Source organism: Sapajus apella, unplaced genomic scaffold (genome assembly GCF_009761245.1).
Source record: "Sapajus apella isolate SASKATOON/1434 unplaced genomic scaffold, GSC_monkey_1.0 scaffold3, whole genome shotgun sequence".
Lineage (NCBI taxonomy): Eukaryota > Metazoa > Chordata > Mammalia > Primates > Cebidae > Sapajus > Sapajus apella.
In genome coordinates, this window is record NW_022436943.1 from 47,367,443 (window position 1) to 47,383,239 (window position 15,797).

At 39.5% G+C, this 15,797-nt stretch overlaps 1 protein-coding gene across 3 annotated transcripts in view; it reads left to right on the top strand.

Annotated features, from left to right (window-relative positions):
- The window catches only part of FER1L6 (fer-1 like family member 6), a 212,071-nt gene that overhangs the window by 86,956 nt on the left and 109,318 nt on the right, over nt 1–15,797 (top strand). For all 3 annotated transcript variants that reach the window (XM_032253154.1, XM_032253169.1, XM_032253162.1), the window contains one exon: nt 15,415–15,595. In XM_032253154.1, the coding sequence (XP_032109045.1) occupies nt 15,415–15,595 (181 nt within the window). The remainder of the gene's footprint in view (nt 1–15,414; nt 15,596–15,797) is intronic.

A 15,797-nucleotide genomic window follows, 5' to 3' on the forward strand; every position in this document is an offset into this window, starting at 1 on the left:
AGGTTGCTTCCAAATCTCAGCTATTGTAAACAGTGCTGTAACAGACAATGGAGTGTGGTATTCTTTTGGATATACTGACTTCCTTTCTTTTGGATATATACCCAACAGTGGGATTGCTGGCTCATATGATAATTCTGTTTTTAGTTTTCTGAGGAACCTCCAAACTGTTCTCCGTAGTGGTTGTGCTAATTTGCATTCCCATCAACAGTGTATGAGGGTTTGCTTTTCTCCACATCCTCACCAGCATTTGTTATTGCCTGTTATTTGGATACAAGCCATTTTAACTGGTGTGAAATGATATATCATTGAAGTTTGATTTACATTTCTCTGATGGTTAATGATGCTGAGTGCCTTTTCATGTGCTTGTTTGCCATTTGTATGTTTTTTTTTTTTTTTGAGAAATGTCTATTCAGATCTTTCACCTATTTTAAAATCAGATAATCGGGTTTTTTTTTTTCCTATAGAGTTGTTTGAGCTCCTTATATCTTCTGGTTATTAATCCCTTGTCAGATGGATAGGCTACAGATCTTTTCTCCTGTTCTGTGGGTTGTTTCCTCACTTTATGGATTGTTTCCTTTGCTGTACATCAGCTTTTTAACTGGATGTGATCCCATTTGTCCATTTTTGTTTTGGTTGCCTATGCTTGTGGTGTATTACTCAAGAAATCTTTGCCCAGATCAATGCCCTGGGGAGTTTTCCCAATGTTTTCTTGTATTAGCTTCCTAGCTTGAGGTCTTAGATTTCAGTCTTTAATCCATTTTGATTTTTTTTTATATATGGTGAGACATAGGGGTCTAGTTTCATTCTTCTCCATATGGATATCGAATTTTCCAAGTACCATTTATTGAAGTGACTGTCCTTTTCCCAACATATGTTCTTGATACCTTTGTCAAAAATGAGTTCTCTGTAGATGAATACATTTATTTCCGGGTTCTCAATTCTGTTCCATTGAGTCATGTGTCTGTTGTTATGCCAGTACCACGCTGTTCTGGTTACCATAGCTCTGTAGCATAATTTGAAATCAGGTAATGTGATTTATCCATTTTTTTTTTAACTTAGAATAGCTTTGGCTATTCTATGTCTTTTGTGGGTCCAAGTAAATTTTAGCATTTTTTTCTATTTCTGTGAAGAATGTCATTGGTATTTTAATGAGATTGCATTGAATCTGTAGATTGCTTTGGGTAGTGTGGACATTTTAACAATACTGATTCTTCCAGTCCACAAACATGGAACACGTCTCTATTTTATTGTGTCCTCTTCAGTTTTTTTCACCAATGTTTTATAGTTTTCATTGTGGAGATCGTTTACTTCTTTGATTAAGTTTATTCTGAGGTATTTTATTTTATTTGCAACTATTGTAAATGGGATTACTTTCTTGATTTCCTTTTCACATTGTTCACTCTTGGCATATAGAGATGCTACTGATTTTTAAATGTTGATTTTGTATCCTATAACTTTACTGAATTTGTTTATTAGTTTTAATAGTTTTTTGGTGAGTATTTAGGTTTTTCCAAATATAAGATCATATCATCTGCCTGATTGCTCTGGTTAGGACTTTCAGTGTTAAGCTGTATAGAAGTGATGAAAGTGGGCATCCTTGTCTTATTCCATTTCTCAGGGGAAGCTTTCAGCGTTTCCCCATTCAGTATGATGTTGGCTGAAGATTTTTATATAGGGCTTTCATTATTTTTCAGGTATGTCCCTTCCATGTCTACTTTGTTGAGAGTTTTTAAAACCATAAAATGATGCTGCATTTTATTAAATGCTTTTGCTGCATCTCTTGAGATGATTATATGGTTTTTAATTCTCTTTATGCAATGTATCACTTATATTGACTTTCCTATATTAAACCGTCCCTGAATCCCTAGAATGTAATCCACTTGATCACAAGGAATTTTCTTTGTGATATGCTGTTGGATTTGGTTTGCTAGTGTTTTGTTGAAGACTTTTGCATCTGTGTTTATCAGGGATATTGGTCTGTAGTTTTCTCTTTTTCCTTTCCTAGTTTGGAATCAGGGTGATACTGGCTTCAGAAAATGAGTTAGAAAAAATTCCCTTTTTCTCAGTCTTTTGGAATAGTTTCAGTAGAATTGGTACCAACCCTTTTTTGAATGTCTGGTAGAATTCAGCTGTGAATCCATCTGGTCTTAGAATTTTTTGTTGTTAGCAACAATTTTTTTAATGGCTGACTCAATCTCACTGCTTGTTATTGGTCTCTTCAGGATTTCTATTTCTTCCTTACTTAATCTATAAATGTTGTATATTTCCAGGAATTTATCCATGTCCTCTAGATTTTCTAGTTTGCATGCATAGAAGTGTTCACAGTAGTCTTGAATGATCTTTTGTATTTTTGTGGTGTCAGTGATAATGTCTCCATTTTCTTTTTTTTTTTTTTGTCTTTTTATTTATTTATTTCCCATTTATTTTATTGCATTTTAGGTTTTGGGGTACATGTGAAGAACACGTAAAATTGTTGCATAGGTACGCACGTGGCCGTGTGATTTGCCACCTTCCTCCCCATCACCTACATCTGGCATTTCTCCCCTTGCTATCTCTCCCCAGCTCCCCACCCCCACCATCCCTCCCCTATTTCCCCCCAACTGACCCCAGTGTGTAGTGCTCCCCTCCCTGTGTCCATGTGTTCTCATTGTTCAAACCCGCCTATGAGTGAGAACATGTGGTGTTTGATCTTCTGCTCTTCTGTCAGTTTGCTGAGAATGATGGTTTCCAGGTTCATCCATGTCCCTACAAAGGACCCAAACTCATCGTTTTTGATGGCTGCATAATATTCCATGGTGTATATGTGCCACATTTTCCCTATCCAGTCTATCGTCGATGGGCATTTGGGTTGGTTCCAGGTCTTTGCTATTGTAAAGAGTGCTGCAATGAACATTCGTGTGCACGTGTCCTTATAGTAGAACGATTTGTAATCCTTTGGATATATACCCAGTAATGGGATTGCTGGGTCAAATGGAATTTCTATTTCTAGGTCCTTGAGGAATCGCCACACTGTCTTCCAAAATGGTTGAACTAATTTACACTCCCACCAACAGTGTAAAAGTGTTCCTATTTCTCCACATCCTCTCCAGCATCTGTTGTCTCCAGATTTTTTAATGGTCGCCATTCTAACTGGCGTGAGATGGTATCTCAATGTGGTTTTGATTTGCATTTCTCTGATGACCAGTGATGATGAGCATTTTTTCATATGTTTGTTGGCCTCATGTATATCTTCTTTTGTAAAGTGTCTGTTCATATCCTTCGCCCACTTTTGAATGGGCTTGTTAGTTTTTTTCTTGTAAATCTGTTTTAGTTCTTTGTAAATTCTGGATATCAGCCCTTTGTCAGATGGGTAGACTGCAAAAATTTTTCCCATTCTGTTGGTTGCCGATTCACTCTAATGATTGTTTCTTTTGCTGTGCAGAAGCTGTGGAGTTTGATTAGGTCCCATTTCTCTATTTTGGCTTTTGTTGTCAATGCTTTTGGTGTTTTGGTCATGAAGTCCTTGCCTACACCTATGTCCTGAATGGTTTTGCCTAGATTTTCTTCTAGGGTTTTTATGGTGTTAGGTCTTATGTTTAAGTCTTTAATCCATCTGGAGTTAATTTTAGTGTAAGGTGTCAGGAAGGGGTCCAGTTTCTGCTTTCTGCACATGGCTAGCCAGCTTTCCCAACACCATTTATTGAACAGGGAATCCTTTCCCCATTGCTTGTTTTTGACTGGTTTGTCAAAGATCAGATGGTTGTAGATATGTTGTGTTGCCTCCGAGACCTCTGTTCTGTTCCATTGGTCTATATCTCTTTTTGGTACCAGTACCATGCTGTTTTGATTACTGTAGCCTTGTAGTATAGTTTGAAGTCCAGTAGTGTGATGCCCCCCGCTTTGTTCTTTTTGCTTAGAATTGACTTGGCTATGCGGGCTCTCTTTTGGTTCCATATGAAGTTTAAGGTGGTTTTTTCCAGTTCTGCGAAGAAGGTCATTGGTAGCTTGATGGGGATAGCATTGAATCTGTAAATTACTTTGGGCAGTATGGCCATTTTCACGATATTGATTCTTCCTAACCATGAACATGGAATGTTTCTCCATCTGTTTGTGTCCTCTCTTATTTCGTTGATCAGTGGCTTGTAGTTCTCCTTGAAGAGGTCCTTTACATTCCTTGTTAGTTGTATTCCTAGGTATTTTATTCTCTTTGTGGCAATTGTGAATGGAAGTTTGTTCTTGATTTGGCTCTCTTTAAGTCTGTTATTGGTGTATAGAAATGCATGTGATTTTTGCACATTGACTTTGTATCCTGAGACTTTGCTGAACTTGCTTATCAGTTTCAGGAGGTTTGGGGCTGAGACGATGGGGTCTTCTAGATATACAATCATGTCATCTGCAAATAGAGACAATTTGACTTCCTCCTTTCCTATTTGAATGCCCTTTATTTCTTTTTCTTGCCTGATTGCTCTGGCTAGAACTTCTAATACTATATTGAATAGCAGTGGTGAGAGCGGGCATCCTTGTCTGGTGCCACATTTCAGGGGGAATGCTTCCAGTTTTTGCCTATTCAGTATGATATTGGCTGTTGGTTTGTCATAAATAGCTTTTATTATTTTGAGATACGTTCCATCGATACCTAGCTTATTGAGGGTTTTTAGCATAAAGGGCTGTTGAATTTTGTCAAAGGCCTTCTCTGCATCAATTGAGATAATCATGTGGTTTTTGTCTTTGGTTCTGTTTATGTGGTGAATTACGTTTATAGACTTGCGTATGTTGAACCAGCCTTGCATCCCCGGGATGAAGCCTACTTGATCATGGTGGATAAGCTTTTTGATGTGCTGTTGCAATCGGCTTGTCAGTATTTTATTGAAGATTTTTGCATCTATGTTCATCATGGCTATTGGCCTGAAGTTTTCTTTTCTTGTTGAGTCTCTGCCGGGTTTTGGAATCAGGATGATGTTGGTGTCATAAAATGATTTGGGAAGAATTCCCTCTTTTTGTATTGTTTGGAATAGTTTCAGAAGAAATGGTACAAGCTCCTCTTTGTATGTCTGGTAGAATTCAGCTGTGAACCCATCTGGACCTGGGCTTTTTTTGGGTTGTAAGCTCTTAAATGCTGCCTCAACTTCAGACCTTGTTATGGCTCTGTTCAGGGTTTCGGCTTCTTCCTGGTTTAGGCTTGGCAGGAGGCAAGTGTCCAGGAATTTATCCATTTCTTCCAGGTTTATTAGTTTGTGTGCATAGAGTTGTTTGTAATAATCTCTGATGATGGTTTGAATTTCTGTGGAATCTGTGGTGATATCCCCTTTATCGTTTTTTATTGCATCAATTTGGTTATTCTCTCTTTTCTTTTTTATTAATCTGGCTAGTGGTCTGTCTATTTTGTTGATCTTTTCAAAAAACCAGCTCCTGGATTTATTGATTTTTTGAAGGGTTTTTTGTGTCTCTATCTCCTTCAGTTCTGCTCTGATCTTAGCTATTTCTTGTCTTCTGCTAGACTTTGAGTTTTTTTGATCTTGCTCCTCTAGCTCTTTCAGTTTTGACGATAGGGTGTCAATTTTTGATCTCTCCTTGTTTCTCATGTGGGCACTTATTGCTATATATTTTCCTCTAGAGACTGCTTTAAATGTGTCCCAGAGATTCTGGTATGTTGTGTCTTCATTCTCGTTGGTTTCGAAGAACATCTTTATTTCTGTCTTCATTTCATTGTTTATCCAGTCAACATTCAAGAGCAAGTTGTTCAGTTTCCATGAAGCTGTGCGGTTCTGAGTTAGTTTTTGAATTCTGAGTTCTAACTTGATTGCACTGTGGTCTGAGAGACTGTTTGTTACGATTTCCGTTCTTTTGCATTTGCTGAGGAGCGATTTACTCCCAATTATGTGGTCAATTTTAGAGTAGATGTGATGTGGTGCTGAGAAGAATGTATATTCTGTGGCTTTGGGGTGGAGAGTTCTGTAAATGTCTATTAGGTTTGCTTGGTCCAGGTCTGAGTTCAAGTCCTGGATATCCTTGTTAATTTTCTGTCTGGTTGATCTGTCTAATGTTGACAATGGGGTGTTAAAGTCTCCCACTATTATTGTGTGGGAGTCTAAGTCTCTTTGTAAGTCATTAAGAACTTGCCTTATGTATCTGGGTGCTCCTGTATTGGGTGAATATATATTTAGGATCATTAGCTCTTCTTGTTGCATTGATCCTTTTACCATTATGTAATGTCCCTCTTTGTCTCTTATGACCTTTGTTGCTTTAAAGTCTAATTTATCAGAGATGAGAATTGCAACTCCTGCTTTTTTTTGCTCTCCATTTGCTTGGTAAATCTTCCTCCATCCCTTTATTTTGAGCCTTGTGTATCCTTGCATGTGAGATGGGTTTCCTGGATAGAGCACACCGATGGGTTTTGTCTTTTTATCCAATTTGCCAGTCTGTGTCTTTTGATTGGGGCATTTAGTCCATTTACATTTAGGGTTAATACTGTTATGTGCGAATTTGATACTGCCATTTTGGTGCTAGCTGGGTGTTTTGCCCTTTGTTGAGCTGGTACTTGTTGTTCCTTTATATGTGTAGAACCTCTTTCAGGAGGTCTTGTAGAGCTGGCCTGGTGGTGATGAAATCTCTGAGTACTTGCATGTTCCCAAAGGATTTTATTTTTCCTTCACTTATGAAGCTTAGTTTGGCTGGATAGGAGATTCTGGGTTGAAAGTTCTTTTCTTTAAGGATGTTGAATATTGGCCCCCACTCTCTTCTGGCTTGTACGGTTTCTGCTGAGAGATCTGCTGTGAGTCTGATGGGCTTCCCTTTATAGGTAACCCGACCATTCTCTCTGGCTGCCCTTAGCATTTTCTCCTTCATTTCAACCCTGGTGAATCTGACGATTATGTGCTTTGGGGTTGCTCTTCTTGAGGAATATCTTTATGGTGTTCTCTGTATTTCCTGGACTTGAATGTTTGCCTGCCTTGCTAGGTTGGGGAAGTTTTCCTGGATAATATCCTGAAGAGTATTTTCCAGCTTGGATTCATTCTCTTCGTCGCATTCAGGTACACCTATCAAACGTAGATTAGGTCTTTTCACATAGTCCCACATTTCTTGGAGACTTTGTTCATTTCTTTTTACCCTTTTTTCTCCAGTCTTGCCTTCCCGTTTTATTTTATTGAGTTGATCTTTGACCTCTGATATCCTTTCTTCTGCTTGGTCCGTTCGGCTGTTGATACTTGTGCATGCTTCACGAAGTTCTCGTGTTGCGTTTTTCAGCTCCATCAATTCACTTATATTCCTTTCTATTTTGTCCATTCTCGTTAGCATTTCGTCAAATCTTTTTTCAACGTTCCTAGTTTCTTTGCATTTGGTTAGAACATGTTCTTTAAGTTCACAGAAGTTTCTTACTACCCACCTTCTGAAGTCTGATTCTGTCATTTCATCACACTCGTTCTCCCTCCAACCTTGTTCCCTTGCTGGTGAGGAGTTGTGATCCCTCGTAGGAGGAGAGGTGTTCTGGTTTCGGGTGTTTTCATCCTTTTTGCGCTTGTTTCTTCCCATCTTTAAGGATTTATCCACCTGCCGACTTTGTAGTTGCTGGCTTTCAGATTGGGTCTCAAATCTTTCAGATTGACGTTCTGTTTGTTTATGATGAGTTTATTTCTGTTTCTTGGTTTTCCTTCTGACAGTCTGGCCTCTCTGCTGTAGGTCTGCTGAGGTCCACTCCAGGCTCTGCTTGCCTGGGGTCACCTGCAGCAGCTGCTGAACAGTAAAGGTTGTTACCAGTTTTCTTCTTCTGCTATCTTTGTCACAGAAGGATGCCTGCCTAGTGTCAACCTGGTCTCTCTTTTATGAGGTGTTTCTTTGGATATATAGGGGTCAGGGAGCTGCTTGAGGAGATGGTCTCTTCTTTATAGGAGCTCAAATGGTGAGCTGTGAGCTCTGTTGTTCATTCACAGCTGCTGGGCAGGTACTTTTAGGTCTGCTGCAGCAGAACTCATAAACTGCTTTTTGTTCCCAGGTGCTCTGTCCCAGGGATTTAGGGCTTTATTTATGAGTTTCCATTATGCTGCCACCTTCTTTTTTTTTTTTTTTTTTTTCCTTCAGACCTGCCCAGCCCAGCAAGGAGGCAGCCTAGTCACTGTCGGCCTATAGAGGCTTTGCTGAGCTGCTGTGGGCTTTGCCCTCCTGCCGAGTGAACTTCCCTGCAGTCCTGTTTATATGGGTATAGTTAGAACTGTTTGGCAGTGATGGCCTGCCTCTGTTGAGGCGGAGTCTCTCTGCTGTGGCAGGTTACCTTGGCAACGGCGGGCTGCCTCAGCAATGGTGGGTTGCCTTGGCAACGGCTGGCTGCCTTGGTAATGGCGGACGCCCCTCCCCCACAGAGCTGGACCGTCCCGGGTTCAGCTGCGCTTGCTGTGAAAGTCTCAGTCCAGAGTTTCTGGTTGCTGTTCTTTTGTCGGGGTGGGACCAGCCGAGCCTGAACGCATGGCTCCCTGCCTCAGAGCCTTTTTTAAGTTGGTGTTCCAGTCGCCTGTTGAAGAGGCGCCAGGGCCTGTTTGTTTTCCCCTGCGGCCACTCACTGCGCTGGCTTAAACAGCGGAACTGAGGTTTGTGGTGCTTTTTTTTTTTTTTTTGCCCTGGATTCTACTGTCCTGGTTCTCTGCTCAGTCCGCTTTTTGAACCAGCGAATGGGCGACTTCCCGTGGCTCCAATCGCCAGCCAAAAGGGCACCTGGACTGGTGTATTTTGTACGGAGAACCGCTGCTCCGGGGCACCAACAAAGCAGCCACGTGGGGCAAAGCAGCGGCACCGGCCGGCACATCCGCGCTGTCCGAAACAGCCGCGCTGGTGACCATGGAGCTCCTCCGCCCAGGAATTTCCTAGTCTGTGGGCAATAAAACCGCAGCGTCCACTCGCCCTCTCGCTTTCACTGGGAGCTGCAATCCTGAGCTGTTCCTAAACGGCCATCTTCAATGTCTCCATTTTCATTTCTAATTGAGATTATTTGGATCTTCCATATTCTTCTTTTCTTGGTTAATATAGATAATGGTTTATTGATTTTGCCTATCTTTTGAAAGAACAAATTTTTTGTTTCATTGATTTTGTATTTTTTTTTCAATTTCATTTAGTTCTGTTCTGATCTTTGTTATTTCTTCTGCTCGCTCTTTGAGTATTTTTTTTTCTTATTTTTTTAGTGCCTTGAGATGAGAAATTAAGTTGACAATTTGTGGTCTTTCAGACTTTTTGATGTAGACATTTAGCGCTTAAAAACTTTCCTCTGAGCACTGCTTCTGCTGTATCACAGCTGTGTCACTATTACCATTTATTTCAAAGAATTTTAAAATTTCCATCTTGATTTCATTGTTAAACAAAAAATCATTCAGGAGCAGACTAATTTCCATGTATTTGTAGTTTTCAGGATTCCTTTGGAATTTATTTCTGATTTTATTCTGCTGTGGTCTGAGAAGATACTAGATATGATTTCAATTTTTAAAAAATTTATTGAGGTTTGTTTTGTGTCCTATCATATGGTCTATCTTGGAGAATGTTCCATGTGCTGATGAAAAGAATGTGTATTCTACTTGATGATTATATCCCTTGATGATGTCCTTTCTGCAATGAATCTCCTACGAGTTCTTTGAGCTTCTTGTATTTGGGCATCTAAATCTCTAACAAGGCCAGTTAAGTTTTCCTCAATTATTTTCTCAAATAAGTTTTTCAAACTTTTTGCTTTCTCTTCTCCCTCAGGAACACCAATTATTCTTAGGTTTGGCCATAATCGTGTATTTCTTGGAGACTTTGTTCATTTTATTCAATTTTTTTTTGTCTGGGTTAATTTAAAAGCCTTGTCTCCTTGTCTTTAAGCTCTGAAATTCTTCTACTTGGTCTAGTCTACTGTTGAAACTTTCCACTGTATTTTGTAATTTCCTTAATGTGTCTTTCATTTCCAGGAGTAGATTGGTTTTTCTTTAAAATATCTATCTCCCTAGAACAATTTTCATTCATATTCTGAATTGTTCTTAAAATTTCTTTGTTGTTTTTCACCTTTCTCTTATATCTCCTTGAGTAGCTTTATCAATCTTTTGAATTTTTTTTTTTTTTTTTTTTTTTTGAGGCAGAGTCTCGCTATGTTGCCCCGGCTGGCACGATCTTGGCTCACTGCAACCTCCACCTTCCAGGTTCAAGCAATTCTCCTGCCTCAGCCTCCAGAGTAGCTGGGACTACAGGTGCATGCCACCATGCCTGGCTAATTTTTGTATTTTTAATAGAGATGGGGTTTCACCATATTGGCCAGCTGGTTTCAAACTCCTGACCTGGTGATCTGCCTGCCTGAATTCTTTAGTATTTCAAAGTTTCATCTTGGTTTGGACTCATTGCTGGAGAGCTAGTATGATTTTTTGGGGGTGTTATAAAACCTTGTTTTGTCATATTGCCACAATTATTTTTCTGGTTCCTTCTCATTTGGGTAGACTATTTCCTCTAATTATTCTTAATTTCGATTTGACTGTGTTTCTTTAAATTTATTTTTTTAAACTCCCTAAGAATAAGACTTTAATATTTATTGTTTCTTGTAGCCTAATTCAGCTCTGGTGGCTTTAATGGTGAAGACTCTGTATGAATTCCTTGGTTGTAGACAGTCTTTGTATTATGGCTTTCTCAGATGCTGGTTGTAGTAGTCATGTGCTCGGTGTGTAAGCAAGTTCACTGTCTTCTATGGGGCTGAAATGGCAGAGGTCTCTTGAAGCCTATGTCATTCCCCTGTGGTGTGCATTTTTAAATTAACTTTTTTCCCCAGTATTTTATATACTGGGTTGAAGAGTTCAGTCTCAGGCCAGTAGGAGAAGTGTCCATGAGTTTTAACTGGTTGTGGCTAAAGCAGGTGGGTAAATGCAATACCCAAAGGTCGGCAGAGGTCCCAATCTTGACAGAGGTGGCTAGGGGAGCTCTAGCCACCTCTGTCAAGGTATAATGTCAGGGTAATGAACTGAAGACTTATTAGGGGGAAGGCTAGAAGCCACCTCAGCTTCTATGCCAGGCAAGCAGGAATACCATCCACCTCCCAGTCACACTCCTAAACCAGTGTTCCAGCTATTCAGATCAAATAGGCACCTTTTCTCATCTGCAGGAATGTTGATGCTCCAAGTAGTTAGAGATTATGAATCTACCCCTCATACAAGCCTGAACCTGGAGGACAGTTCTCCTGTAAGGATGCAGACAACTGGAAAGGCAATACGTACACCCATGCAAAGCTCCTGTGAGAGAAGCTGTAGCTATGTCTGCAGTGGTGGGCAAGGGGGAAAAGAAATCCCCTTCTCCAAGACCCTGAATGAACACCAGGACTGCCTGACTGTTTTGGGGTAGAGTTACAGACTTTCCCTGTTCAGCCCAGCACTGCAGCTGTGCCTCTGTTGAAAGAAACGTCCCACCAGCAGAAAGTCCTGGGACTCAAGGCCTGCTATGTGGATTCTTTTGTGCCACAGGGTGCTCCCTTAATGCGATGCTCTGTTCCTTTCCCTAGGAGTAGGACTCCCTGAGAGCCAGACTACTGCGAATCCTGCTGTCCCTCTGGGTCTAGCCATAGTTGTTCATAGCAGTCTCTAATGATCCTTTGAATTTCTGTGGTATGTGTTGCAATGTCTTCTTTTTCATCTCTGATTTTATTTATTTGCGTCTTCTCTTTTTTTCCTAGTTTGGCTACCGGATTGTCAATCTTATCTTTTCAAAACACCAATCTGCTCTGCTCTGTATTATTTCTTTCCTTCTACTAATTTTGAGTTTGTTTGCTCTTGCTTTTCCAATTTTTTTTTTTTTTTTTTTTTTTTTTTTTTATTGAGACAGAGTCTTACTCTGTTACCAGGCTGGAGTACAGTGGTGCAATCTCGGCTCACTGCAAACTCTGCCTCCGGGATTCAAGTGATTCTCCTGTCAGCCTCCCAAGTAGCTAGGGCTACAGGTGTGCTCCTCGATGCCCAGCTAATTTTTGTATTTTAGTAGAGACGTCCTTTCACCATGTTGGCCAGGATGGTCTAGATCTCTTGACCTTGTGATCCACCTGCCTCAGCCACCCAAGGTGCTGGAATTACAGGTGTGAGCCACTGACCCAGCCTGCTTTCCAGTTAAGATGCATCCTTAGTTTGTTTATTTTATCTTTTTCTAGTTTTTGATGTAGGTGCTTATTGCTGTAAACATTCCTCTTAGTACTGCTTTTGCTATATCCCATAGGTTTTGGTATGTTGTTTCCATTATTTGTTTCAAGGAATTTTAAAATTTTCTTCTTAAGTTCTTTATTGATCCACTGGCCATTCAGGAATATATTGTTTATATATGCTCATGTCATTTCCAAAATTTCTCTTGTTATTGATTTCTAGTCTTATTCCATTATAATCAGAGAATATGCTTAATATAATTTTAATTGTTTTGAATTTTTAAAGACTTGATTGTGGCCTAACATATGGTCTGTCCTTGAAAATGATCCATGTGTACCCTGTAGCCATTAGAGGAAATGTTCTATAAATATCTATTAGGTCCATTTGTTCCATGGTGCAGATTAAGTCCAATGTTTTTCTGTTGATTTTTTTTTTTTTTTTGGTCTGGATGATTTTTCCAGTGCCGAAAGTAGGGATTTGAAGTCTCCAGCTATTATTGGGTTGGAGTCTATCTTTCTCTTTATAATTCCTTTATAGATCTGGGTGCTTCAGCATTGGGCATCTGTATATTTTCAATTGTTATAGCCTCCTGCCGAACTGACTCCTTTATCATTGTTTAGTGACCTTCTTTGTCTCTCTTCATAATTTTTATCTTGAAATCTCTTTTATGTGATATAAGTGTAGCTACTCCTGTTTTTTGTTTGTTTCATTTGCATGGAATACCCTTTTTCATTTTGTTCAGTCTCTACTTGTATTTATATGTGAAGCGTATTTCTTATAGGCAGCAGATCATTCGACCTCGTGTTTTCATTTATGTATTGTTTTTATTTATTCAGCCACTCTATATCTTTAGACTGGAGAGTTTATCCACTAACCTTCAATTTTATTGTAGATATTCTTATCTTCCTTTTTTTCCTTACTGTGTTTGTTTTAGTGATGGCGATTTTCTCTAGCATGTTTTAATTTCTTGCTTTTAATATTTTGTGTATCTGTTGTACATGTTTTGATTTGAGGTTATCATGAGGCTTGAAATTGCTATCTTATAACCTCCGTTTTAAATTGATGATAACACTGTATAAAGAAGCAAAAAAGCAAAGAGAAAATGAACAAAACCTCTACACTTTAATTTCATTGCCTCACTTTTAAACATGTGTTGTTTCTGGTTATATCTTACTACACTGTTCGTGTCTTAAAGCTGTTGTAGTTATTTATTTTTGATAGGTTCATCTTTTAGTTTTCTACTAAAGATACAAGTAATTTACACACCACAATTACAGTGTTACGATATTCTATGTTTCTCTGTGTACTTACTACTACCAGTGAGTTTTGTACCTTCAGATGATTTCTTTTGCTCATTAACATATTTTTCTTTCAGATTGAAAAACTCCCCTTAGCATGTCTTTCAGGACAGGCCTAGTGTTGGTGAAATCTCTCAGCTTTTGTTTGTCTGTGAAAGTCTTCATTTCTCCTTCATGTTTAAAGGATATTTTGCTAAATATACTATTCTAGAATAAAAGGGTTTTTTGTTGTTATTGTTTAGCACTTTAAATATGACATGTCACTCTCTCTTGGCCTGTAAGGTTTCCACTGAGAAGTCTCCTGACAGATGTATTGGAGCTTCTTTGTATGTTGTTTCCTTTCTCTTGCTGCTTTTAGGTTCTTTATCCTTGAATCAAGACCCTCCCTGTGTTTGCCCCATGACTAGTAGAGACACAAAAATTAGCAAGATACTCTTTCCATTCTCAAGACATTTGCAGACATCTAAGTAAATTATCTGAAAACGAGATGGCAGAGGAATCATGGGAATATGATGTGACATTAGGGACCTGTTTAGGTTAGTTTCCCAGAAACAAAACTTGGGAAGATTCTTATACGTGTGAGATTTGGGTGGCATGCTCTCAGGAGATCTTTACCAACATCTCTATAAAAAGTTTTGCAGGGTTATACACTATAATGTTTAAAATGGTTATAACAGTTTTGTGATTTCTAGTGACTCTTTTTTTTAGTTGATTGTGTTTTCTACTTTGTCATTAGTGTAGTTATTACAAAAGAGAAAATGAAATAAAATAAGTTGGTGATGTAGCATAGGACAGGTCTCTGAGGGCAGGGAGACCAGCCACAGCCTGATTCTGTGAGAAGCTCTCAAGCAAGTGACATCACAGACTTGGCCCCACTTTGAGGCAAGTGGGATGGGCTTTTACATCCCCATACCAAGCTGTGAGTGGCTTCAGGCACAAGAAGGAGGCCTTATAATCTTCTGGGGAGAGGCAGACTCCATCAGTAGAAGGTAATTCTCCATGGAAGATGGCCGTTGTAAGCTGTTAGCAACCATCTCAGTATCTGGAGTTTGGGGGCTCCTTCCTGGTAGAGAGGATCTGGGTGGGACACCACCAATGGCTACTTCAGGAAGACAGAGTAATGACACCTGGCCATCCTGCAGAGGAGAGGCAGTGGTCAGGGAGGGAGAAGTTAGGAAGGCTTCCCAAGTTAAGGGGTCCTTGTGATTATGGGCTTTTGATCCTGAACCTTTCTTGATTTGAACAAAGTCAGCCAACTCTATAATATGGCTAGCTTTGGGGCTCCTTCCGAAAGAGAGGAATGTTCATCTAAATCTTTTAAGCATTTGAAATCAGATTATAAAATGGAAAGATCAGTGATGCCAACATGCCTGCAGGCAATGTCTATTCCTATACAAAGACGTTTGTGGCACAAAAGCTGAACTATTGGTAGGGGAAAAAATGATGTTTTCCTTCCCTCTCTCCCTATCCCATTTCTCTCTCTCGCTCTTTCTTAAACATGATATTGTCTTTGGGGATTTAGATAAGAAAGTCTTCTCTTAAAGGAGAAGCAGGTTTGGAAAGGTGTTCATAAAGAAAAAGGCAGGTTACAAAATAACATATTTATGATTCTTAACCAACATCTTTATAAAAAGTTTTGCAAGATTATATACTAAAATGTTTAAAATGGTTATAACAGTTTTGTGATTTCTAGTGACTCTGTTTTAGTTGATTGTGATTTTTTATTTTTTTTAAACTAGGTGGAAAGTATTACAACTCCTTTATCAGGAGGAGAGGGTTGATTGTGTTTTCCACTTTGTCATTTGTATAGTTATTACAAAAGAGAAAATAAGATGAACAGAGATGACAGTTGATTGTCATTGTCAGTCTTTTCTTTGGTCTGACCATGCTCTTTCCACCTTCATAATGAGAGCTTACCTTATTGCCGTCGGAGAACTTGAGCTTGGATCCTTTATGCCAAGCAGACTGATTGTGGTTATTGACACCCACCCCCTTTCTTCTTGCTACTGCCTCTGCAGGTAATTTTGGAAACCTGATTGATGGAGGGTCCCATCGTGGGAGTAAGAAGTCAGCTGAATCAGCTGAAGAAGACCTCCTTCCGCTGCTTCAGGAAGGACAAGGGGATGCGACCCATGATGCTCCCATTCCTATGGCCTCCACCACTCACCCAGAGAAGCCACTGGTGACAGAAGGGAACAGGTAGGAGACACAGCCGGGGAGAACAGCCAAGGATTTTGGTGGTAGGATTTTGTCCAATTTCTAGAACTGTTTCCTTCAGTTCTTCAGTAAAATAAGAAACATAATTTTTACAATCTCAGCTATGGGAACAAGGTGCAAACAGGGGCAAGATGTTAAGTACCATTCAACTGAATTTAATCCAGATAACACACCTAGGTAATTC